At 25.8% G+C, this 22,196-nt stretch overlaps 10 protein-coding genes across 10 annotated transcripts; 6 read left to right on the forward strand and 4 right to left on the reverse strand.

Annotated features, from left to right (window-relative positions):
• Nucleotides 1-390: 390 nt before the first annotated feature.
• On the forward strand, nt 391-1,869 carry PNEG_02260 (hypothetical protein; the record flags this gene model as incomplete). Its single annotated transcript, XM_007876058.1, has 3 exons — nt 391-741; nt 786-1,607; nt 1,650-1,869. The coding sequence occupies exons 1-3, from the start codon at nt 482-484 to the stop codon at nt 1,867-1,869; spliced, it is 1,302 nt and encodes a 433-aa protein (XP_007874249.1). The 5' UTR covers nt 391-481.
• A 332-nt stretch (nt 1,870-2,201) lies between these two features.
• On the reverse strand, nt 2,202-2,904 carry PNEG_02261 (40S ribosomal protein S18). Its single transcript, XM_007876059.1, has 5 exons — nt 2,893-2,904; nt 2,746-2,838; nt 2,623-2,696; nt 2,334-2,571; nt 2,202-2,287 (listed from the first exon to the last, which is right to left on the reverse strand). The coding sequence occupies exons 1-5, from the start codon at nt 2,893-2,895 to the stop codon at nt 2,234-2,236; spliced, it is 462 nt and encodes a 153-aa protein (XP_007874250.1). The 5' UTR covers nt 2,896-2,904; the 3' UTR covers nt 2,202-2,233.
• Nucleotides 2,905-3,003: 99 nt separating this feature from the next.
• On the forward strand, nt 3,004-4,589 carry PNEG_02262 (hypothetical protein). Its single transcript, XM_007876060.1, has 6 exons — nt 3,004-3,464; nt 3,511-3,651; nt 3,696-3,763; nt 3,808-4,313; nt 4,357-4,428; nt 4,475-4,589. Exons 1-6 carry the CDS (start codon nt 3,190-3,192, stop codon nt 4,502-4,504), a joined length of 1,092 nt encoding a protein of 363 aa, XP_007874251.1. The 5' UTR covers nt 3,004-3,189; the 3' UTR covers nt 4,505-4,589.
• Nucleotides 4,590-4,848: 259 nt separating this feature from the next.
• On the reverse strand, nt 4,849-6,946 carry PNEG_02263 (hypothetical protein; the record flags this gene model as incomplete). Its single annotated transcript, XM_007876061.1, has 9 exons — nt 4,849-4,911; nt 4,957-5,059; nt 5,101-5,212; nt 5,263-5,567; nt 5,609-5,868; nt 5,918-6,495; nt 6,543-6,691; nt 6,736-6,873; nt 6,924-6,946. The coding sequence occupies 9 exons, from the start codon at nt 6,944-6,946 to the stop codon at nt 4,849-4,851; spliced, it is 1,731 nt and encodes a 576-aa protein (XP_007874252.1).
• A 171-nt stretch (nt 6,947-7,117) lies between these two features.
• On the forward strand, nt 7,118-8,181 carry PNEG_02264 (SBDS family rRNA metabolism protein; the record flags this gene model as incomplete). Its single annotated transcript, XM_007876062.1, has 8 exons — nt 7,118-7,132; nt 7,181-7,197; nt 7,241-7,285; nt 7,331-7,381; nt 7,424-7,553; nt 7,599-7,799; nt 7,849-8,019; nt 8,068-8,181. The coding sequence occupies 8 exons, from the start codon at nt 7,118-7,120 to the stop codon at nt 8,179-8,181; spliced, it is 744 nt and encodes a 247-aa protein (XP_007874253.1).
• A 187-nt stretch (nt 8,182-8,368) lies between these two features.
• On the reverse strand, nt 8,369-10,520 carry PNEG_02265 (hypothetical protein). Its single transcript, XM_007876063.1, has 7 exons — nt 10,076-10,520; nt 9,904-10,030; nt 9,479-9,862; nt 9,207-9,436; nt 8,899-9,155; nt 8,705-8,850; nt 8,369-8,658 (listed from the first exon to the last, which is right to left on the reverse strand). Exons 1-7 carry the CDS (start codon nt 10,496-10,498, stop codon nt 8,537-8,539), a joined length of 1,689 nt encoding a protein of 562 aa, XP_007874254.1. The 5' UTR covers nt 10,499-10,520; the 3' UTR covers nt 8,369-8,536.
• A 100-nt stretch (nt 10,521-10,620) lies between these two features.
• PNEG_02266 (hypothetical protein) lies at nt 10,621-12,620 on the forward strand. The gene is made up of 8 exons (XM_007876064.1): nt 10,621-10,770; nt 10,820-10,887; nt 10,935-11,406; nt 11,454-11,594; nt 11,637-11,813; nt 11,866-12,267; nt 12,307-12,540; nt 12,590-12,620. The coding sequence occupies exons 3-8, from the start codon at nt 11,210-11,212 to the stop codon at nt 12,612-12,614; spliced, it is 1,176 nt and encodes a 391-aa protein (XP_007874255.1). The 5' UTR covers nt 10,621-10,770; nt 10,820-10,887; nt 10,935-11,209; the 3' UTR covers nt 12,615-12,620.
• Nucleotides 12,621-15,188: 2,568 nt separating this feature from the next.
• PNEG_02267 (hypothetical protein) lies at nt 15,189-17,453 on the reverse strand (the record flags this gene model as incomplete). The annotated part of the gene is made up of 9 exons (XM_007876065.1): nt 15,189-15,507; nt 15,555-15,684; nt 15,726-15,906; nt 15,948-16,215; nt 16,265-16,489; nt 16,541-16,611; nt 16,651-16,767; nt 16,810-17,280; nt 17,328-17,453. 9 exons carry the CDS (start codon nt 17,451-17,453, stop codon nt 15,189-15,191), a joined length of 1,908 nt encoding a protein of 635 aa, XP_007874256.1.
• A 171-nt stretch (nt 17,454-17,624) lies between these two features.
• On the forward strand, nt 17,625-19,265 carry PNEG_02268 (phosphatidylinositol N-acetylglucosaminyltransferase gpi3 subunit; the record flags this gene model as incomplete). Its single annotated transcript, XM_007876067.1, has 8 exons — nt 17,625-17,641; nt 17,684-17,749; nt 17,796-17,916; nt 17,966-18,234; nt 18,277-18,392; nt 18,437-18,651; nt 18,700-18,868; nt 18,916-19,265. 8 exons carry the CDS (start codon nt 17,625-17,627, stop codon nt 19,263-19,265), a joined length of 1,323 nt encoding a protein of 440 aa, XP_007874258.1.
• Nucleotides 19,266-19,393: 128 nt separating this feature from the next.
• On the forward strand, nt 19,394-21,807 carry PNEG_02269 (hypothetical protein; the record flags this gene model as incomplete). Its single annotated transcript, XM_007876068.2, has 11 exons — nt 19,394-19,420; nt 19,468-19,549; nt 19,601-19,709; nt 19,751-19,865; nt 19,907-19,959; nt 20,005-20,091; nt 20,139-20,310; nt 20,354-20,663; nt 20,705-21,058; nt 21,105-21,319; nt 21,361-21,807. The coding sequence occupies 11 exons, from the start codon at nt 19,394-19,396 to the stop codon at nt 21,805-21,807; spliced, it is 1,971 nt and encodes a 656-aa protein (XP_007874259.1).
• Nucleotides 21,808-22,196: the final 389 nt, after the last annotated feature.

Raw genomic sequence — 22,196 nt, forward strand, 5'->3', positions numbered from 1 at the left:
TTTCTTGATATATGTAAAAGTAGAAAAATAATAGAAAAAAATTGAAGTATGAAAATTAAAGTTATAAAAGTGCCTAGCAATCAACTTATATGTAAAATACATGTACTCTAAGATTAATACAAGCAAAATAATTTTGAATATAAGAGTTATTTTATGGTTTTATAGTAAAATAATCTTAAATAGAACAAATGTAAGGAAATAGTTAATATATTGCAAAAAATTGAAAAAAAGCATATATTTTAAAGATTTTGAATCATAAAATAAAGATGTTCTGTATAAAAATACAATAAAAGAAAAATATTAAAATTAAATATAATAAATAGTATAGATCTTTAAAAAAAGATCTATAAAAAATATAATAACCCTATTTTTTATAATATTAATTTAGACAAACACTAGTTCTTAACGAGTTATACTTTGAATTTTAGCTTGTCTAGTTTAAATAAAATTTCGTTAAATATTTTTAATATTAAGATAACTTATGAGAGAAAACATTGTTCTTCAATTTGGAAAATATTCTAATTATTTAGGGACTCATTTTTGGAACGCTCAAGATACATATTTTAAACAAAGTGCTGATGAATTATTAATTGATCATCATATCATGTATAGATTAAATAGTACTAATCGAAGAAAAGAGATATTTACACCCAGAGTTCTTATTTATGATTTAAGAAATGGTTTTGGGAATCTTAGTAAATATAGTGAGTCTTATCAGTTGAATAGTGAAGATATAGAAGGGTAATTTTTTTACCTTTTTATCTATGATTTTTAATATTATTGAGGGAAAAAAATGGATTAACTACAGAAATATATGAAATTGAAAAATATCCTATTCATCCTTTTCAATTTTCTTTTATGAATTCTAAATCAGAAGCTATTTTATCATCAGAAACAATTACTTCATGGTCTGATTATAATATGGTAAAATATCATTCTCATTCCTTATACCAGCTACTTCAATATGATATTTATGATAAAAGTTTTAATCCCTTTTATACTTTTGATCAGGGAAAAGAACTTTTTTATGATATATCAAAGGAAAATGATATATTTGAATCACATTTCCGGCCTTTTCTTGAAGAATGTGATAATATTCAAGGAATAACTGTTTTTACTGAAATTAATAGCGGGTGGGGTGGTTTTTCAAGTTCATTTCTTGATTCTATTAGAGATGAAATACCTAAACTTTGTATATGGACTTTTTCTATAGATGCAGAAATAGACAATGATATTCAGGCATTATTATCGATACATGATACTTCTTCAATTTTCTCTATTATAAATAAAAAATCTGGTTATTATCATGAAAAATTTGATCTAAACTCTTTATGGCATACTTCAGCTTTTCAGTCCTCTGCAATTGAATCATTATTAATTCCATGTCATTCTAATGTTAATTTCATGTCTATGAGTGATTTAACATCTTTAATGAATATTTATTCTGATAGAAAAATATCATATTTAAAAATAAAATTGGAAAACTCTATGCTAGGTTGGCTAGGTTTAAAATTGGAAAATTCAATAGAAAGTTCTTTGGAAATATTTAGAGGCGATAAAAATCAAGAGGCCATATCTACAATAAAAAATTTTTCTATATCAACAACGTAAACTTCTTTTATTATTTATATTTTATAATTTTCTTTTAGATATTATCATTCTACAACGCTTCCTTCTCCAAAATCTTTCCCTAAAATTTTTGATTCATTAAAATTATCTTGTGAGGCTTTATCATCTTCTTTGGATACTAAATCTTTTTTATCTTCTAAAAAAAAAAACTATATTTATAAAAATAAATCCAAAACATGCGATAGAGAAGATATAATTAATAGTTTAGATGACCTAATTACAATTTATAGCAATGAATGAAAAAACCTGGACAATTATATAAATAGATTAAGCAAATAATTAAAATAACTTAAAGAAATCAAATAATACTAAAATAAGCATTATAATATATATTAATTAAAGATATGATGTCATAGAAAACAAAACATGTAATAAAAGTTTATTTGTATTTAAAAATATTACGTTATATACTAGAATTTAGAATATTAATATAAAAATTAATATCACAATTTCAGAAGATGAGATTTTAACACTTTTGCATTGTTTTTATGAAAAATAAAGTTATTGAAAACAAATGGAATAAGAATTTAATTAGTAAAATTTTATAAATATAAATTATAAATAACTCTTATTGAAAATAATATATACTTTTTTATCAAAAAAACTATTTTCTACTGACACCAACAGTTTTTCCTCTTCTACCAGTTGTTTTAGTATGCTAAAATACAAGTATTAATAAGTAAAAAAAAAAATACAAATAATACCTGTCCTCTCACTCTTAATCCCCAAAAATGTCTCAAACCCCTATGAACTTTAATTTTCTTCAATCTCTCTAAATCTTCACGAAGCTTATTATCTAATTGATTTGCAAGTACTTGAGAATTCTTTCCATCTGTAATAGCACGTTGAGAATTAAGAAACCAAGGAGGAATTTTATATGCCAAAGGGTTTTGAATAATAGTAACAATCCTTTCAAGCTCTTCTACTGTAAGTTCACCTGCTCTTTAACTTTTTTTTAACAAATCTTAATTTTTAACTCCAAATATTCAATACCTTTTACTCAAATCAATATCCGCCTTCTTACAAACAAGATTTGCATAACGGCGTCCCACTCCTTTAATTTGCGTCTGTTTTTAATAAAAAAAAGTATGAAAAAAACAAAAATAACAATATTACCAAGGCAAACATAATTTTTACTCGTCCATCAACATTTGTATTTAAAAGACGAAGAATGTGCTGAAACGTACCTTGCTGTTGAACAACAAGAGACTAATGTTAATATTAGCTATTTATATTTCAGTTTTTCTTAATTTTTATACACACCATTTTTAACTTTTTTAACTTTCTTTTAAACGTCGGAGTAAAAAAGTTAAGATTTTTATAAAAAAATGTAAGAATTAATTTAAGATTAAAATTTGTTTTTAATTTTTGCTTAATTTTTTAATATTATTAAGGAATTTCTTATTTATATTATATTTTTCTTAATAAAACACAAAGAATCATATATTTTTATTTAAATAAAGTGAATTATTAAAAAGATTTTAAATAAGTCTTAGGAATATATAGATTATTAAAGAAAAAACTAGAAATAAGTGTTTTGTTGTCATAATTTTCAGAATAATGGATGAAGATGAAGAACAAGTTATTGCTGATACATTAGAAGCATTTAAAAGATATGGAGAAATTATGGAATTGAAAATTAATATACGCCGGAATGTATTTAGATCACTGAAAAAAGAAGATCAAATGCAGTTGGTTGAATTTGAAGAACATTTAAATAAAATAGAAGAAGCGGTTAAGATTAATTGTAAACTGGCAAATGATATAGAAAAAATCGGAAGAAGTCAATTTCTTTCAGGAAAAAAATATAAAGAATCTCGGTCGTTAAAAATGGGGTTTGTTTATGTATATTTTATTATGGAGTTTAATATTAGATTTAAGTTATATGGATAAAGTATTAACAACGATAAAACAATTTTGGCGTGATTGGAGTAAAGATGGAATGGCTGAAAGGGATAAATCATATAAACCTATTATTGATGAAATAGAATTAAAATTTATGGATATTCCTATTAATGATAGGTGGGAAATTATTTTTTTTATTTTTTATAAAATAAATATATTAGGAAAAAAATAAATATTTTAGTTCCAGGTGCTGGTTTAGGTAGACTTCCTTTTGATATAGCATTGAAAGGTATTGTTTTCTTGATTTTTTTATGAAGTTTAATTTTATTATAGGATTTTCGGTTCAAGGAAATGAATTTTCTTACTTTATGCTTATTTCGTCTTTTTTTCTTTTTAATTATTTAGAATCCAGCAATAAATATTTCTTATTTCCTTTTATTCATACTTTTTCAAATCACCGGACAAATGAAGATTTACTTTATAAGTGTACTATTCCCGACATCAATCCTAGATCTGTTATTTTTTCTGGTTCAAATTTTTCTACATCAATTGGTGAATTTACTGAAGTTTATTCTCAAAGAAGTATGGAGTCATTTTTTGATGTAATTGCCACATGTTTTTTTATTGATACTGCACCAAATATTATTTCTTATATTAAAACTATTTGGCATTCATTAAAACCTGGAGGATTTTGGATAAATTTAGGACCTCTTCTTTGGCATTATGAGAAAGATGCATGTGAAAAAGAATCATCTGAAGATAATATTCCAGCTTGTAGTATTGAGCTAACTCTTGAAACACTTATTCAATTAATAAAAAATTCCGGATTTGAAATAGATGTATGTTTTTTATTAAATATTTTATAGTTTTTAAATTCGATAGAAAAGAGAAACAATTAATACTACATATGTTGGGAATCCATGTTCTATGTTAAAATATATTTATGAATCAGAAGTATATTAATGTTTTTATGCATTTGCTTATATTAATATTTTATTAGTTTTGGGTCGCAAAGAAGAAAGATATATAATTATTATAAGTGTATAATTGTTATTAAATGGAAAAAATATTTCTATAATTTTATGAATTTAAGCTAAATAATATTCATAAATTTAACGGGACTCATTTCTTAAAATCATTATATCATTAGATATATGTTTTTTACATATATCTAATTGAGTTTAATTTCATATATTCTTTATTTACTAAAGAAACTTATGAATTTAAAATTTTTTAAAAGGCTATGAGATAAAGATCAAAAAGGGCTATAGTTTTAAATGATACCAATCTTATGGTACCTTAGTCGCATATGCTTTACCTATAATTCGACTAAAAAGTCATTGAATAGATAAAATCTTCTATAAAAAAAAAAGATTAAGCACGAATAGAAACGGCAGATTCTATTTTAACTGCTTTATCAGGAGATTCGGAAATGTTCTAGCGTCTATTAATCTTCATAAATATTATAAATTTAAAACAAACATCTTTTTTTTCATCAGACTGCAACTTTCTTTTCTTAATTTTTTTTAAAGTTCGAACTGGTCGCTGTTCTCCTTCTACAAAAACATTATCTGGCAAATCAAAACTAAAAAATGTCAGTTCTATATAAGAAAAAATCCAACTAACTTCCTAATATGTTTGATAACAACATTCATAGTTTCGATATTATATTTATCCCATTTTCTACACATTTCATAAAATTCTTGAGATGGCCAAGAAATATCTAGTTTTTTAGAACCTAGGTAATACGCTTAAATAATAAAATTCATGATTAAGTTTGATTTTTACCATCTTTTTTATCCACTTCTAATCCAATATACCAAGTTGTCGTATAAACCAATATTAAATTATTTTGTGCATTTTCTATATCCCGATTAGATATACTTTCCATTTCTTTCGCTGTTTGTTGCATGTTTATATTTTCCATTTTAGTAGCCGTTAATTCACCACGAGCAACACCATTAGCCTCTTCTTCTGTTTTACAATAATGCACTAAATCGGTACTTTTATTAAAAGGATGGGCAAGTTTAATTTCATCTACATATTCAAGTCTTAATACTAATTGGCGTACCTTTGATTCTACTAAACCAGACCTTAAAAATATTAATGAGAACAACAATAAGTTACTTCAAACCATTTAAGTTGAGTTTCCGCATTTTTTGATGCAGCTATAATTACCAGATAATATTTATATTGATGAAAAAAGGTATGTTTTGTAAATAGCTTTGACCAAGGAAGAGATCCAATAAGAATTTTGTCAGCAATATCACCTGCACGATTCATTTCATTGATAATAACTTTTTGAGTTGATTCTGTTATATTATGAGTTGAACACATAGATGGATATGCAGGAGTAATAATAGGCATACGATGTGCTTGATCTCCTTTATAAATCTAGAAAATCTTATAAGAAAGTATTAATATAATCATAATATGTATATACTTTTGGATTCCATACACGTACTTGAAGTGGACCATCTTCTATAGGTTTTAATAAAACTGGCTGAGGCCATTTCCATTGAGAAAGAATTCGAAAAAATTTTGCAACAACAACAGCAGAAACTGCATTAGGATATAATTGACAAATTCTTGCAACAAGCATGGCCCATGCTACGCCGCCAGGAAAGCCCATAACATTCGAATAAATTGCCCGTTCTTGAGCCCAAAGTTTTATAGCTCTCAAAGCATGTTTAAAAATAGTAGGGTTAGGAACGAGTCTCAAAATCTCATCTGTAACTCTGGTCCCATTCAAAGATAAAACACATCTCTCTTCAACATTTTTCAACAAGTTATTATCTTCAAGTGTAAGATCCATAGGAACTTGAGAAAGAGCTAATCTAGCAAAAATAAGATCAATAGGAATACCGCAAAATTTAAATTTTATAATAGGAACATAAGCGTCGGGAACTGCCGTTATTTCTGTTGCTTCAGGTCTATTCCGAAGAATTTGTTCAAAGTCTGTAAAAAAATTTTCACGAGTAACATGTTTTGGCACAACCATTAATGTATCAATATCAGACCCTTAAAAAAACATCAATCCTATAACACGCATTCTAACAATTCATTACCAGGACTATAGACTCCAAGGCGATAGCTTCCATATGTAAATATTTTACCACCTGCATCACGCGCCATATTTTCTGTCATATGTTTATCTAAGCTTACTTTTTGCACAAATTCAAGTGTAATTTTCTGAAGTTCTCCTAAAACTCTAGCTCTAATACCATTTACATATCATTCTTATATAAAAAATATTAAAACCTTTTATCTGATTCTTCTGGAGATTCAAAATTTTTTCTTCGTTTTAACTCATCAATCAACGCCCCATTAATCATAATTTCTTGTTCCGTAGGTCCTGCCATTGATACTGGAGGAGTAACTCCCCATTGTCTGCCATTTCTATTTAAAAATATCTTTTAATTTTACTTCAAATTTATAATATTTCTTACAATGATAATCCTGTTGTATTCATCCGTTTTTTTTCGTTTAAAAACCTCCAAACACTAATAACTAGAGATTCTTATCCTTAATGATGCATTGAAAAGAAATATCTCTATATTTTCTACATTATTAACTATAAAAATACTCATTTTTCTGTTCCGAGTTGAGCCGTTAAAATTTTTGACGTTATTAAATATAAAAAATGGTAATTAATCAGGTATTTTTAAGATTTATTATTAGAAATAAGCTTTTAAACATTTTCTAGCCTTCAAACCTTATAAAGTAATAATATTTTTGTTTATTTTCATAATATAAATTAATATAGATTAACAAATGTATCAATTGTCAGATTAAAAAAAGAAGGAAAACGGTAGGAATAATGATTTTCTGTTATATAAATGGCTTAAGAATTAAGATTTGAAATTGCATGTTATAAAAATAAAGTAGTGGAATGGCGTAATGGTGTGTAAGTTTAATAGTAGTATATATAAATATCAAAAAAATATAGAGAAAAAGATATTGATGAAGTACTTCAGATTAATAGTGTATTTACAAATGTTTCTAAGGGACAGATTGCATGTATGGAAGATCTGAAGAGGATTTTTAAAACAGAGGATATAAACGAGATTTTATATGAGGTAATTGAATATTATATATGTATATGATAGTATGGAAGGTATCAGATACTTAAAAAGGGAGAAATGCAAGTAGGAGAAAAAGAACGGTTATATCAAATTGAAAATGTGTATAAAGATATTGTTCGGACAATTGTAGACAAATGTGTTGATCCGACGACAAAGAAGGCGTATACAACATATATGATTGAAAAGGCGCTTAAGAATATTGGATTTAGTGTAAATTTGAATAAGAATGTTAAATCTCAGGCAAATTAATATTTTTGTTTATTGATATTATGTTTAATATATATAAAAGGCTTTAGATGCTATTAAACAATTAAAAAAAAGAAATGTTATTCCTATAGAACGTGCACGAATGCGTATTCGTATAGTTGTTCCATTAAAAAAGAATAATGGGTTAAAAGAAGAATTAAAACAGTTGATGACAGTAGTTACGGAAGAGGAAAGAAGTGATGAATTACATGCTGTAAATATTTTTATTTTATATTTAATAGTTTTTTTTTATATTCTTTAGATTGCATATATTGATCCTGGAGATTATAGACGTATTATAGATATTGTTAGACAAGGAAATCATGATAAAGGTTATGTTGAAGTTTTGGATTTAAAAGAAATAATTGATGACTGAATCTTTTATTAATATATATGTATTTTTTTCATGTTTAGATCATCTAAGAAGAAATAGATTGATTTGTGATAATATGGAGAAAATTATAAGAGATGATGTATTTGATATTTTATTATGAAAAACTTATTTATAAATAAATATCATTCCTGACAAATTTAAATTTTTAAAAAAAATAAGTTATAAAGCAGGTTAAAACAAAATTATTTTTAATAATAAAAATAATCTAAATAAAAACTAAGGACAAGCAATTGAAAAATAAGAATCCAGGTGTATACATTTAGTAAAAATTTTTAATAATTTAGTTTCGAATGAATGAGTATTAAAAATAGTATAAATAAATATTTCGTAATTAAAATTAATCCTCAAATGCATAATCACCTTGCATCCATCTTAAATACATTTCAAAATTATATTCTGGCTGTGTTTCGCCAACAGAATGCCCTGCATCACGTACTCGAAGCAGCGTTAATCCAGAATCTTAATTATCTATTAGATATACTAAACAATATCATCTAAAACTTACGGTGTTTGACTTGTCCAGCTATTGTTCCTTTTAATTTGTTTCCTAACTTTCTTTTGAGAGACCATGTTCTAAAGTCTAAATTATTAAACTCTTTAGAACCATTCCATTTCATTTTATGAACCCATGAAGCAGTTCCATACCAATTACTGATTTTAATAAGTAAAATATAATATTTTATTTTTTTTATCTCATACCAAATAATATCTTGATCTCCGGAGAAAATCAATACCTTAATATTATTTATAAGTAATAACTTAATAAAAAAAACAACAGATTCTGATAGTTCTCCTTTTTTGTGGAATCTGTCGGTTACATTAAAATTGCAAAAAATATATTTAGATGTAGCATTAAAAAAATCTTTGTTTTGATTTATAAAATTAGAAAAATTTTTATATTCTTCATCAATATCTCCTTCTGATTTTGTACGGCGATCATATAAATTTATACTTCTCTAATAATAAGTCAATTATATTGCCAAATTTTTTTTTTCTGTTTTATTTACCATTAAAAATGGTTCTAAAAAAAAAGTATTGCAAGCAGTTATAGAACTAAAACATGTACATTCACATGAAGAGAATTCTCCGCAGAGTTCTAGAAAATAGCGACATTTAGGTATAGAATGCCTCATGGCTTTGCACTGTTCTTTAGATAACATCCTCCCCCATGGAGATGAATCGCATCCAACATAATAAACATATGGCATTTGATTATATGGATCAACAATCCCATTTCCTATGGAAATTATTTTAAAATAAGTAATATCATAAAATTTACCTATCATAATTGATTTAATATTGATTTCTGGAAGCCTTTCTAACGATGCAGGAATATCAGTTAAGTTTAATGGATATTTTCTATATTGTGCAATTTCAGAAGCAAAAATTGGAAGATAATGACCAGCATAACTTTGACCCGCCATGTGAAAATCTAGATGAGAATATTGAGGAAATGCTGTAAAAAATAAAATCATAAATATGTAAAAATTCCATGATGCATGTGCCGTTGATGAAACTTTTTGATTATCAGAATATGAAAACCCGACATCTACCGGCTGATCCAAAAAAATCAAAGAAGAACGATGATTCCATGACCAAGGATTATAGTAAACATAATTATCTTTTTGATCATACTTCGAAGGGCCTATTGTAAAAAAAAGACCTTTAAAGTATTATTTAATTTCTATTATAAAAAGTATTTACCAAAAAGAGATGAACATCCTGGTCCGCCTTCTAGCCATAAAACAAGAGGATCTTTTAAGGGAGAAGACCTTGATTCAAAGAAATAATAATATAAATGTTTATCTTCAAAACTAATATATCCGGAATACTATAACCCTTTTAAATAAAAAACTGTCTATTCATAAACATATACCTGAACAACTGTATCTAAACTTAAAGATGCTTTACGAACATGAAATTTATGATTTGGAAATGATTTGCGTTCTATCACTTTCCAATCATTAGATTCTGAAAGCTTTGTCTGAATATATTCTCTAGCTGCAGCTCTTATATCTACGTTTTCATCATAAAAAATAGATGAATAATAATCTTCTGCCCATTTCTGAATATCATTAACTTCCGTAGTAAATCCAGAAAGCATGTCAATAAGTGAAAACATTTTAATATTTGAATATTTCCCAAGTTTATTGATAGGAATATCTGATAACAAAGCATTAGATTCTTCCGAATACTTTTCATCTTCATTTTTGTGCTGCTTATTAGTCTCTGAGCTAACAAAGACTATATAGAGAAAAGTCAAGAGCAGTTTAAACGTATATAAAATATTATTAGCCATAGAATATATATTTTTTCTTAAAATATATAGATAAATAATATTATGTTTTTTTTTATAAGAATTTTTTTAAAAATAATGTTATTTTTTAAAAAAAAATTACAAAAAGGCAACATCGGAATAAGCGGAGTATGGACTTATATTAAGAAATAAACCTTAAGTTTTTAATAAATCAAGAGATTTTTTTAAGAAAAAAAGTAGAATTCTTAATAAATATGTCAGATATTATTGATGTTGAAGCTTTAGTAGAAGCACCATATCAAAAAAATGGACAAGTATGTTAAAAGAATTAAAAAAGTGTTAATAAAATGTTAATAAAATTAGGAAGGACAACAGAAAAATGGAGAAAGGAATAAAGATGGAGAAAGAAGACGAAATGATGAGTCAGAAACGTAAAAGAAAGAGGAGATTTTAAAAATAAATGAATAAATTAGAATAGAAGAAAAAGATCTCGATCTAGAAATTTATCGAGTTCAAGAAGTCATAATAGATCAAGCAGTAGAGAAAGGTCTAGAAGGAGTAGAAGAGAAGATCATGATGAATATAGACATAGGGATTATCATTATAGAGATGGGGAAAGACATAGAAGGTCACGTGAGGACGAGCAAGAGTCTAGAAAATATGAAAGAAGTCGATCACGAGAGTCTAAAAAATGTCGACAATCTGTTAGGTAGTTTTTATTGATTGATTTTGTTTAATAATTTTATTTTTTTTATGCATTTTTTTAAACAAAGGATGAACAGGGAAGAGTCTCCGAAATTAACAGAAGATGAGAGAGATAGAAGAACAGTTTTTGTACAGCAGCTGGCAGCACGACTTCGTACACGTGAGTTAATTGCATTTTTTGAAAAAGTGGGGCCAGTTAGAGATGCACAAGTTGTAAAAGATAGAGTGAGTGGACGATCCAAAGGGTTTATTAAAATATTTATATTAAATAAATGTTTTAAATGTTTAATAGTGTTGGTTATGTAGAGTTTCGAGACGAAGAATCTGTCCATAAGGCTATTAATATGACAGGACAGAGACTTTTGGGTATTCCTATTATTGTTCAGCTTACAGAAGCAGAAAAGAATCGACAGGCAAAAGCAGATGCTATGATGTTGGTTTATATATATATTATGTCGGTATTAATACTTAATAGAACCACGGGAGGACGTCAAAGCGATGCACCGTTTCATCGTCTTTATGTTGGAAATATTCACTTTAATTTAACAGAGGATGATTTACGACAAATTTTTGAGCCTTTTGGAGAGCTCGAATTCGTTCAATTACAAAAGGAACATGATACGGGAAGAAGTAGAGGTTATGGATTTGTCCAGTATATTTTATTTGTTTTTTGTTTTCTATATGTTAGGGTTAATGTTTTAAAGATACAGAGATCCTGCACAAGCTAGAGATGCATTGGAAAAAATGAATGGTTTTGAATTGGCTGGGCGTGCTATCCGTGTAGGTCTTGGAAATGATAAATTTATTCCAGAAACGTCTTCTGTTTTAGCACGTTTTTCGGGATTCACGGGCTCCGCATTTGAAAATAAAAGCCGGGGTGGAACTGAACGTATTGGAGGTCCTAGAGATGGCTCTAGCAGCATTAGTCTAGACGATAATGAAGCTGGTGGTGTTTCTTTCAATAACATTTCACGAGATGCTTTAATGAAAAAGCTTGCAAGAGAGGAAGGAAAAGAGTCTATTGGAGTAATTCCTCCTAAACCAATGCCAAGTGTTCAAATGACTAGTCGTTGTGTTCTTCTTAAAAATATGTTTAATCCACAAGAGTATGTATTTGTTTTGAAATATATATCTAATTTTTCTAGAGAAAGTGGTGATAACTGGGTTCGCGAGCTTGAAGAGGACGTAAAAGCTGAATGTGAAAATAAATATGGCAAAGTTTTGCATATACATGTTGAAGAAAATAGTCCGGGTGAAGTTTATATAAAATTTGACAACGTAGTCGCTGGAGAAAGAGCCATTCAAGGATTAAATGGTCGATGGTTCGGCGGAAGAACAGTTAGTGCAAGCTTTCTCATTGACGCAGTATATACAGCAAAGTAAGTATTACCAGGTTTCTAATTTGATAGCAAATTCTAAATATTTAAGATTTCCAAAAACAAAAAATTTATAATAAGGACGAGTTTTTATACTGTTTAATGTTATTTTTAACTTTTTAATAAAGATAAGCAGTCAAATCATTATTATCGGTTAATACATATAATCATTTTTGACAAATATTTAAGATCAAATTAGAATTAACATTAGATATTTCATTTACTAATAAATATTAAGTCATATAGATATTTTTTTTGTGACTGTTTCTATTTTAACCTTTTTTTTTCTTTATAGTAACAATTCTTTTTTGAAAAATATATCAATGTGATCTTGATAATTTATAGCATTTTTTATGTATAAATGACGACTTATGGTATATATTTCTATAATACATGATAATATAATAATAAAAGTAATAGATAAATATAGATAATAAATTACGCCTAAGAATTCTAATCTATATAGATTCAATATTTTAAGGTCATAATAATTGATATGTTGTATAATTCTTCTAATATCATATGATTTAAATCCATATATAATTATCAAAACTTAAATATTTCAAAAAACATAGTACTTCAATAACATAAGAATACAAGTTACAAAAGCTAAGAAATATTTTAGATTAGTAATATTATTTTTCTCATTTTCTTATAAATAAAATAATCTAAAAAGAAATACATAGTTATGTACACAAATATTAATTAAAAATTGTAACTATCAATCTAACTATAATAGCTAATGGAAAGTTGGTGTATTGATAACTCTTAGATCAAAAATAAAAATCTTAAAACTTTGAATAATTAATATAAAGAGAAAATATATTTTCTTTAAAGATTTTTAAGGAAAATCAAAAAATGTTATAAAAAACATGTAAAATAAAAAAATACCTAACATTTAATAAAATATATTTCTCACTATTTTATATAATTTTTATTTTTAATATGAAATATCTTCGGATTTAAATATTGATTTTAATGATAAAATAGATGTAATTATTCATATATAAAATTCTTTGAAAAAAAAACAATAAAAAAGATTGTGAAATATGATTTATTTTTTATAAATTTTCTTATTCAAATTATTTTTTTTCTTAAAAATTACAATATTTATTAATAGTTTAGATTAGAAAAACCCTAAAATTATCATTTTAATACTTGATAGCTTTATGTACAATAAAATGACTTTATTCTTATTAAATTAGAATAATCTTGAAACTTTTTCTTATGGTTAAATAATTTTTACTTTATACTTTTTAAAATAAATAAAAATAATAATATTAAATTTTGAGTCTTGGTTATTTTAATTATTTTGTTTTTCCTTTATTTTAATACTATATATTTTTATAAAAATACAAACATTTTATTGAAATATTGATTATCCTTAATAATATATCGTTACAAAGATACATATTAGTCAAAATTTGAATTAAAAAGAAATAATCAATAGTTATTACAAGTGATCAGTATTAATTTATATGAATTGAATCTAATTATTTGTATTTTATGTATGTATTTAAAAATTATTTTATTTAGTGATCAAATATTTAATAAATTATCTAAAAATATAGAAATTAATCTTTATACAGTTGAAATTCTATTTTATATTATGTATTAATATTTATAATATTAACAATTATTTCAAAAAAATAATTGAATAAATAAAATAATTAATATTAGATAATAGTATTTATTAAAATATTTAAATTTGATAGAATAATATAAATAATATTAATAAAGTTTTAATAAATATATATATAATTTTATAATTTAGCAAAATCACAATGAATATATCAGAAATGATGAGATAAGATAATATCTAAATAGACTTTATTTACTATTTAGAGTAAAAGAATCATTTCACGTAAATTAAGAATATATTATCACTTTATCATACTAATATTATATATTTGTATCTATTTCAAAATATAAATTTAATAATATTTCCAATTTAACAGGAACAGAAAATATCCAAAATGCAATACTCAAGTAATTTTCGAAATATTCTTTTTTCTAGTTTAAATATGCATTGAGTTGTTAAGTAAAAATGATATGATTATTATTACTATGCAAAGATGTACTATTTTTGTTAAACAAAAGAAAATTCAGATTCAAATTCTTTTATTATTATAAGTATGAGCATAGATTTATTCAATCAGATTTCAAACAAACGTAGATCAAATGTTGAAGCGTTTTTTCTTTTAAAACAAAATAATATTAAACGTTACTGAATAGTTCGTCCATATTAATAAGAAACTATTGCATAACCTTAGTTTAAGAGATATATTTCCTAACTTTAATAATACAATATTTATTTCTTTAGAATACTAAAGATCAAAAGATCATAAAACAGAAATCATTTTAATCACTAATTTTGAAATAAAAATCAATGGTACAAAATAGAAGATTAATTAAAAATATTTTTCTTCAGACGCCCAAAAGATATGTAAAAAAAATTCGTATTTATATCCAATTAATGATTAAATGGATAAGTTATTTGTATATTTAAATGTCATATAAATAAAATATTATTCTCATGGTAAATTGTTGCTAAAAATAATTACATTAATTATAATTAATAAATTTTAAATCGATTCACCTTTTTTTATTAACTACAGATTTTAAATTTTATTTAATTATTATTTAATCAACTAATTCTTTCCTTTAATATATTTTTTTAATTTTTTTAAAGCAAACTTATAAGCCATTGTATATTCACTAGTAAAGATAATCGCTGACATTTTCTCATGTATGACCTTAGTTTCACGACCAACATTTTCTAGTATCTTATGAATCTTTTTAGATTCAAATTTTTGATACAATGTCCACGCTTTTCCTGTTTTTCCCGCTCTAGCTGTACGGCCAATACGATGAATATATTGTCTTGATGTTTGAGGGATGTCGTAATTAATAACATGAAAAACTTGTGATAAGTCAATTCCTCTTGCAATAAGATCAGAACATATAAATCTAATAAATAATCAAATTTATTTTATCTTAAATATTTTGAATTTTACATTTTCGTGTCGCCATTTTTAAATCTTTCTAAAGCTACATTTCTTTGTTTTTTTGGGACTTCACTCGTAAATAACCCGAATAATTTAACTAAATCAAATGACGTAGATATAAATTTAGAATCCGATTTCTCTGAATTTAAATTAATTATATTTTTTCAATATTATTATTACCTGTAATTGAGTTTAATGGCCCAGATATAAAATTTTCATGAATCAAATTCAATAATTTACAAAGTCGTGAAGCAGACTCATTAGATTTAGTAAAACATAAAACTCCTTCCATTTCTCGAGATTTTATTAAATAATATAAATATAATGGTTTAGCATTAGATTCTACTAAAATGACATATTCCTAAAACATTGTAATTTAATAATACTTATTTTTTTACTCACTATTAAAGTCGGAGGAACAAAAAATGTAGATATATCATTATTTTGTAAAAATGCTTTTGTTTTAAAAAAACATTGATCTAAATTTGACTTCGACTCTTGAATAAGAATCAGCTGAGGGTTTCGTAACCGCAAACTTGCTATCTTTTCAGGATTACATGTTAATGTTGCAGAAAAAATAAACTTCTGAAGATTACAAGGCCTTTTTTCCATAGAAAGATCATCTTTAAATATTAATTTAAGAGAATCACTAACTGCATCAGGGAGATCTCTGTAGTAATAATTATTATTATTGGCATTAAATAAATATTGTAATATACTCCACAGTTTTATAATGAGAATCTTTATAAGACTTAGATAATTCAATTTCATTCATAAGAATTTCAATCCAATTTTGAAATCTTTGACTAAGTAGACGATCCGCCTCATCAATAATTAAATATTTTAAATGTTGCAATGAAAAATTAGGAGTATGTTGAATATGATCAACAAGCCTTCCTGGAGTACATATTAGAATGTCAACTAAACTTTGCCCCCCTGAAAAACTATTTAATTTAATCTAATCTATATACAAATCTTAGAAATAAATAATATACCAATGATCTAAATCTCCAACAAGTTTAGATTGTTCATAGATAAACGATCTTTGCCCCGTACTTATTCCAATCTTCTAATTAATTCACATATAATAAATACATTTAAATACCTTTAATCCACTTCCACCTATACAATATTCAAAACATTCTCGAATTTGATAAACTAACTCTTTTGTAGGAACTATTACAATACATCGTAAACGTACAATTTTTCTTTTTGAAAGCATCTATTTCCTTAAGTCCTTACCATAAAATTAAGAAAAAAAAACTTGTACAACAGGGATTGTATATGCAAGAGTTTTTCCACTTCCTGTAGCTGCACTAATAAAAAAGTCACCTTTAACACCATATGGATCATTCAATATTATTTTAAGTGTTTCTACTTGCACAGGAAACAACTCTATATAATTCCTGGATCGCAATCGATCTTTAAATTCTTTATCTAAATGTATTGAATGATCATCAAGAGATAATCTTAAATCTGATACAATTTTTGTCGGAGTAGAAAGCCATTTAGGCAACAAATCTAACAAACAATCCATATAATCATTATTATCTATTTTTAAATCAAAATCTTTTTCAACTAAATCTTCTTCTGATAAATCTTTAGTTTTTGATCCATTTTTATCATTTTCATGCCAAATTTCTCCATATTTTTCATCTGAAACATCAAATATAGGTATAAAAGCCTTATTATCCTCATTCTCTATATCATTTTTTCTCTTCCTTTTATTTTCTCTCTTATTAATTACTATATATATAGAAATACTTAAATATATCCTCAAACCTCCTCGTTTTTTTGAATTTCTTGGGGACTTCTCTTAAATCTTTCATTTATACGAGATAATATACTGTCCCGTGCGTCTTTAGACGGATAATTTGCTGCTGGATCATACCTTTCATAGCCTAACATTTTTTTTTGACGTCCAGAGCCTGATATCGATATTTACACCAACAATAGATATTAAATGCTTAAAAAAATCCAAGTTATTCCTAAGAATAATTAGGAAGATTACTTAATGAATCAGACATTATCTATAAGAATATTAAAGACATAAGCATATTTTTTTGAAAGAATTTTAAAATGCCTTATAATATTGCGTAAGTTATTAAAAATTAAAATTGAAGAACTAATAAATCAAGAATGGTTTCAGATTTCTTTTTCCCTCAGCCAGGAGGGATTGAATCCCATATTTATCAGCTTTCACAGTATGTTTGAATGACTTTTTTAGTGAAAAAAAAATAAATTATATAGAAAACTACTTGATCGAGGACATAAAGTAATTATTATTACACATGCATATAATGATAGGATGGGGATCCGCTATTCTGGAAACGGGGTAAAGGTATATTATGTACCTTTCTTTGTTATATTTGTATAATACTGGATATAAAAGAAAAAAAAGAAAATTAACGTTTATGAAGAGAGAATCAACATTTCCATTAATATATTCATTTTTCCCACTATTTCGAAACATTGTTATACGAGAGGAGATTGATGTTATTCATGGGCATGCATCTTTATCATCATTTTGCCATGAAGCAATTTTACATGCAAGGACAATGGGTATTAGAACGTGTTTTACAGATCATTCGTTATTCGGATTCGCTGATGCAGTATCTATTTTTACAAATAAACTTTTAAAGTTTACACTGAGTGATATTGATCATGTAATATGTGTTTCCCATACATGGTATAGAATGTTATAAATATAGTAAAATTATAATTAGTATAGTAAAGAAAACACAGTACTCAGAGCTGCATTGGATCCTCATATGGTCAGCGTAATACCTAATGCCATTGTAGCGGAAAATTTTTCTCCCGATCCTAGTAAAGCATCTCAAGATACAAGTAATTTGAATTAAATATTGGCATTTTCAAATAATTCATATTAGTAACAATTGTCGTTGTTTCAAGACTATTTTATAATAAGGGAGTCGATCTTTTAATTGCCACCATTCCTAGAATTTGTTCATTATATTCAGATGTTAAATTTATTATTGCAGGTTCAGGGCCAAAAGCAATAGATATAGAACAAATGAGGGAAAAATATATGCTTCAAGACAGAGTAGAAATGCTCGGTTCAATTCGCCATGAAGACGTCCGAGATGTAATAATATTCAAATATTCTTTTTTTTTTTAAATATTAATTTTATAGGTCATGGTTCGAGGACATATCTATCTTCATCCTAGTCTTACTGAAGCATTTGGAACAGTATTAGTAGAAGCAGCAAGCTGTGGCCTTTATGTTGTTTGTACACGTGTTGGTGGTGTTCCTGAAGTTCTACCCCCGCATATGACAATTTTTTCTGAGCCAGAAGAAGACGGTTTAATTTAATTTTGTTGTATTTATAATTTAACTCAATTTATATAGATCTTGTTTCTGCAACTTCTAGAGCAATTGATGCATTAAAAGAAAGACGAATTCGTACCGATACTTTTCATAATGAAATAAAAACAATGTATTCATGGACTGATGTAGCTGAAAGAACTGAACGTGTCTACGATTGTATATGTTCAACTGATGTTCATCCTTTAATTGATAGATTAAAAAAATATTACGGCTGTGGTATGTGGGCAGGAAAGCTTTTTTGTTTTTTAGTTGCCATTGACTATTTATTATTTGTTATTTTATGCTGGATTTTACCAGATACAAATATAGACAGAGTTGAACCACTTTTATTAAAAAAAAAACAAAAATCTTTGGATAAAAAGAAAAATTAGGCTTATTTATTTATTTATTTATTTATTATCAAATAATTACTCATATTTTAATAATATATTCTATTTAATATTTAATTTTTACATATAAAAATTTCAAGCCAGCACCGACAATATTCTTGAGAACTATAATGTCTCAATATAATTATGATGAAGAGGTTTTATTAAGAAATGGATGCAAGATATAACTAATATTAATATTTAGGGGCATTTTTTCCCATTTGTTGTCCTTACTTTCTTAATTATTATCTTAATTCCTATTACATTTTCATTTTTATATGTTGAATGTTAGTTTGAAAAATTATAGCCTTTAAAGAACAGAAATTTATTATATTTAGATAAAAAGGATAAAGAATATTGTTGTTTATGTGATTTCTGCAAAGAAAAAAATAAAATTTTGCATGAATATAGGAAAAGAACAATTTTAAAACCAAAAATATCAAAAAAGTAGTATGGTTATTGTAATTATGGTAATATTGATAATTTAGAGCCATCTTTATATCAGTTGGATGGTGTCTCGTTGGTTATGTTATTTATCAAATATCATCAATTAAAGTTGAACATAAAATTTGGGATCCTTATGAGATTTTAGGAATATCTATGGTAATTTAATTTAATTTGATTTATAAGACTAATATTTTTAGTCTGCTACAGAAAAAGAGATAAGAAAACAGTATAAAAAACTATCATTAAAATTGTAATATATTCTTTTTATTTTCTACTATTTAATATAGAAAAATAGACATCCAGATAAAGTGCTCTTAAATGAAACACAAACTCGTGAATCAGTTGAATCTTTATATATCGAGGTAACTAAAGCTTATAAAGCGTTTGTAGTACTCGTTAAATCACGCCTGTTATTTATTTTAATGTTAGTTTGACAGACGATGATGTCAGAAGAAATTATATTGAATATGGACATCCAGATGGCAAACAAGATTTTTCGATTGGGATAGCTCTTCCAAAATGGATTGTTGAAAGTAAAAATAATTATTATGTTTTAAGTGCATATGCAATTGCATTTGGCTTTGCTCTTCCATACTTTGTCGTATATAAACACAAAATGTTACATAGCATGCTAAAATTGTTAGGGAAAATGGTGGTATGGGAATAAATTATACACTAGAGAGGGAATTCATGCTAAAAGTGCAGAAAGATTTTTTAAAGGAGTTGAAGAAATCATGGTACCAGGAAAAGCAGAATTATTGATCTCTCAAAGTCAAGAATATAAATTTTTGACTGGGTTTGAAGATGAACTTAAAACTATTGAACAGAAAATATTACAGAAAGACAATAAATATCTATTACATAAACAACAAGATTTATCTTATAGAAAAACTTATTTATTACTTTATGCTCATTTTCACCGTATTGGTTTACAGTCTTTTAAACTAAGAAAAGGTTAGATAAATAAAACTAATATATATTTATTAATTTTTAAGAACAAATTTCTTTACTTGAATCTATACTAGCGCTTCATGCAGGATTGTTATCTATCTCTTTAATTTATGGCTTTTTGCAGCCAATAATTTATATTATGGAATTGTCGCAAAGCATTGTTCAGGGCATTCCTTCTAGTGGATCCCCATTATTACAGCTTCCTTATATTTCAAAGAAAATTGCTAAAGGAATACTTGAAAAAATTGGGTATCCTATAACTCTTCAACAATTCATTAAAATTCCAGAAGAAAAAAGAAGAAGTTTGTTATCGTCATATACTGACAAAGAATATTCTTTGATTATGGATGTTGCATCTAAAATTCCTATTCTCAATATTGTTGATTCATCTTTTAAAGGTATAAGAGTCTTTTTTTTTTTTTGATTTAATAATAACAAAAATAGTCACTGAGAGTGATTTTATTTCTCCGGATTCTATTGTTCAATTCTCTTTTAAAGCTAGATGTATTTTTCTAGGAGAGGACGTTGAAGCTATTGAATCTGAGTTTGAAAATAAGACAAGCGATGAGAATGAATTAAATACACTATTAGGGTATAGAAAGAAAAAAAATGCCGAAGATTCAGTTGTTCCATATGCACATGTTCCATTTTATCCTAAAGTATCTATATTAATTCTATTTTTTATTTTTAATATTTTCAGAAACATAAACCAAAATGGTGGGTTTTTTTGGTAGATATTAAACACGATCGGATTGTTGTACCTCCTATCTCTATAACGGATATCGGCAAAAGTATTCGTACTTTTCAAATATCTTTTCAAGCTCCATCTCAAATTGGTCTTTATACATTCCAAATTCAAGTAAAATCTGATACATATATTGGAACGGATTTCAGAAAGAATGTTGAATTTAAAGTAGATGAAAATATTACACCAAAAAACTCTACAATTATAAATAATGTATCCCAAAAAAAGAAATTAAAAAGTTTACATAAAGATACAAAAAAGAATCATGCATTACAGGAGGAAGTGACCAAGAAAAACGCTTCAGATAGTTCTTATGAAAGTAGTTTTGATGAATATGATACAGATAATAGTTATCATAATAGTACGAGCGATAGTAGTAGTGACAGTGATACAATTAATTAAAATAGTCGAAAAACTCCATGTGATTCAAAGGGCAATTTAATAATTAAGACGGAAGATAGTGTGTGTTTGTATTATATTTTATTAACAAAAAAAATATATTTAATGAATTAAGCACCAGTTTATCATATATTGCTGCCTAAGCAATATTCACATTACAATAACTTTATATGGCTATTATAGCTTTATTAATAATTTATTTATTAGAACTCTTAAGGAATGAGTGTAATATAACATTAAGAATAACTATTAATATAAATCTGAAGGCAACTATTTGTAACATCAATTCAACCTATTGATTTACTTAATTTACAGGAGGTTTTTTCTTTTTCAATAAAATAATAATAATAATAACCTAAGAGAATAATTTCGCAACCCATGCGTTTAATTAT

The sequence above is a fragment of the Pneumocystis murina genome (genome assembly GCF_000349005.2).
Source record: "Pneumocystis murina B123 chromosome Unknown supercont1.13, whole genome shotgun sequence".
In the NCBI taxonomy this organism is placed as follows: domain Eukaryota; kingdom Fungi; phylum Ascomycota; class Pneumocystomycetes; order Pneumocystales; family Pneumocystaceae; genus Pneumocystis; species Pneumocystis murina.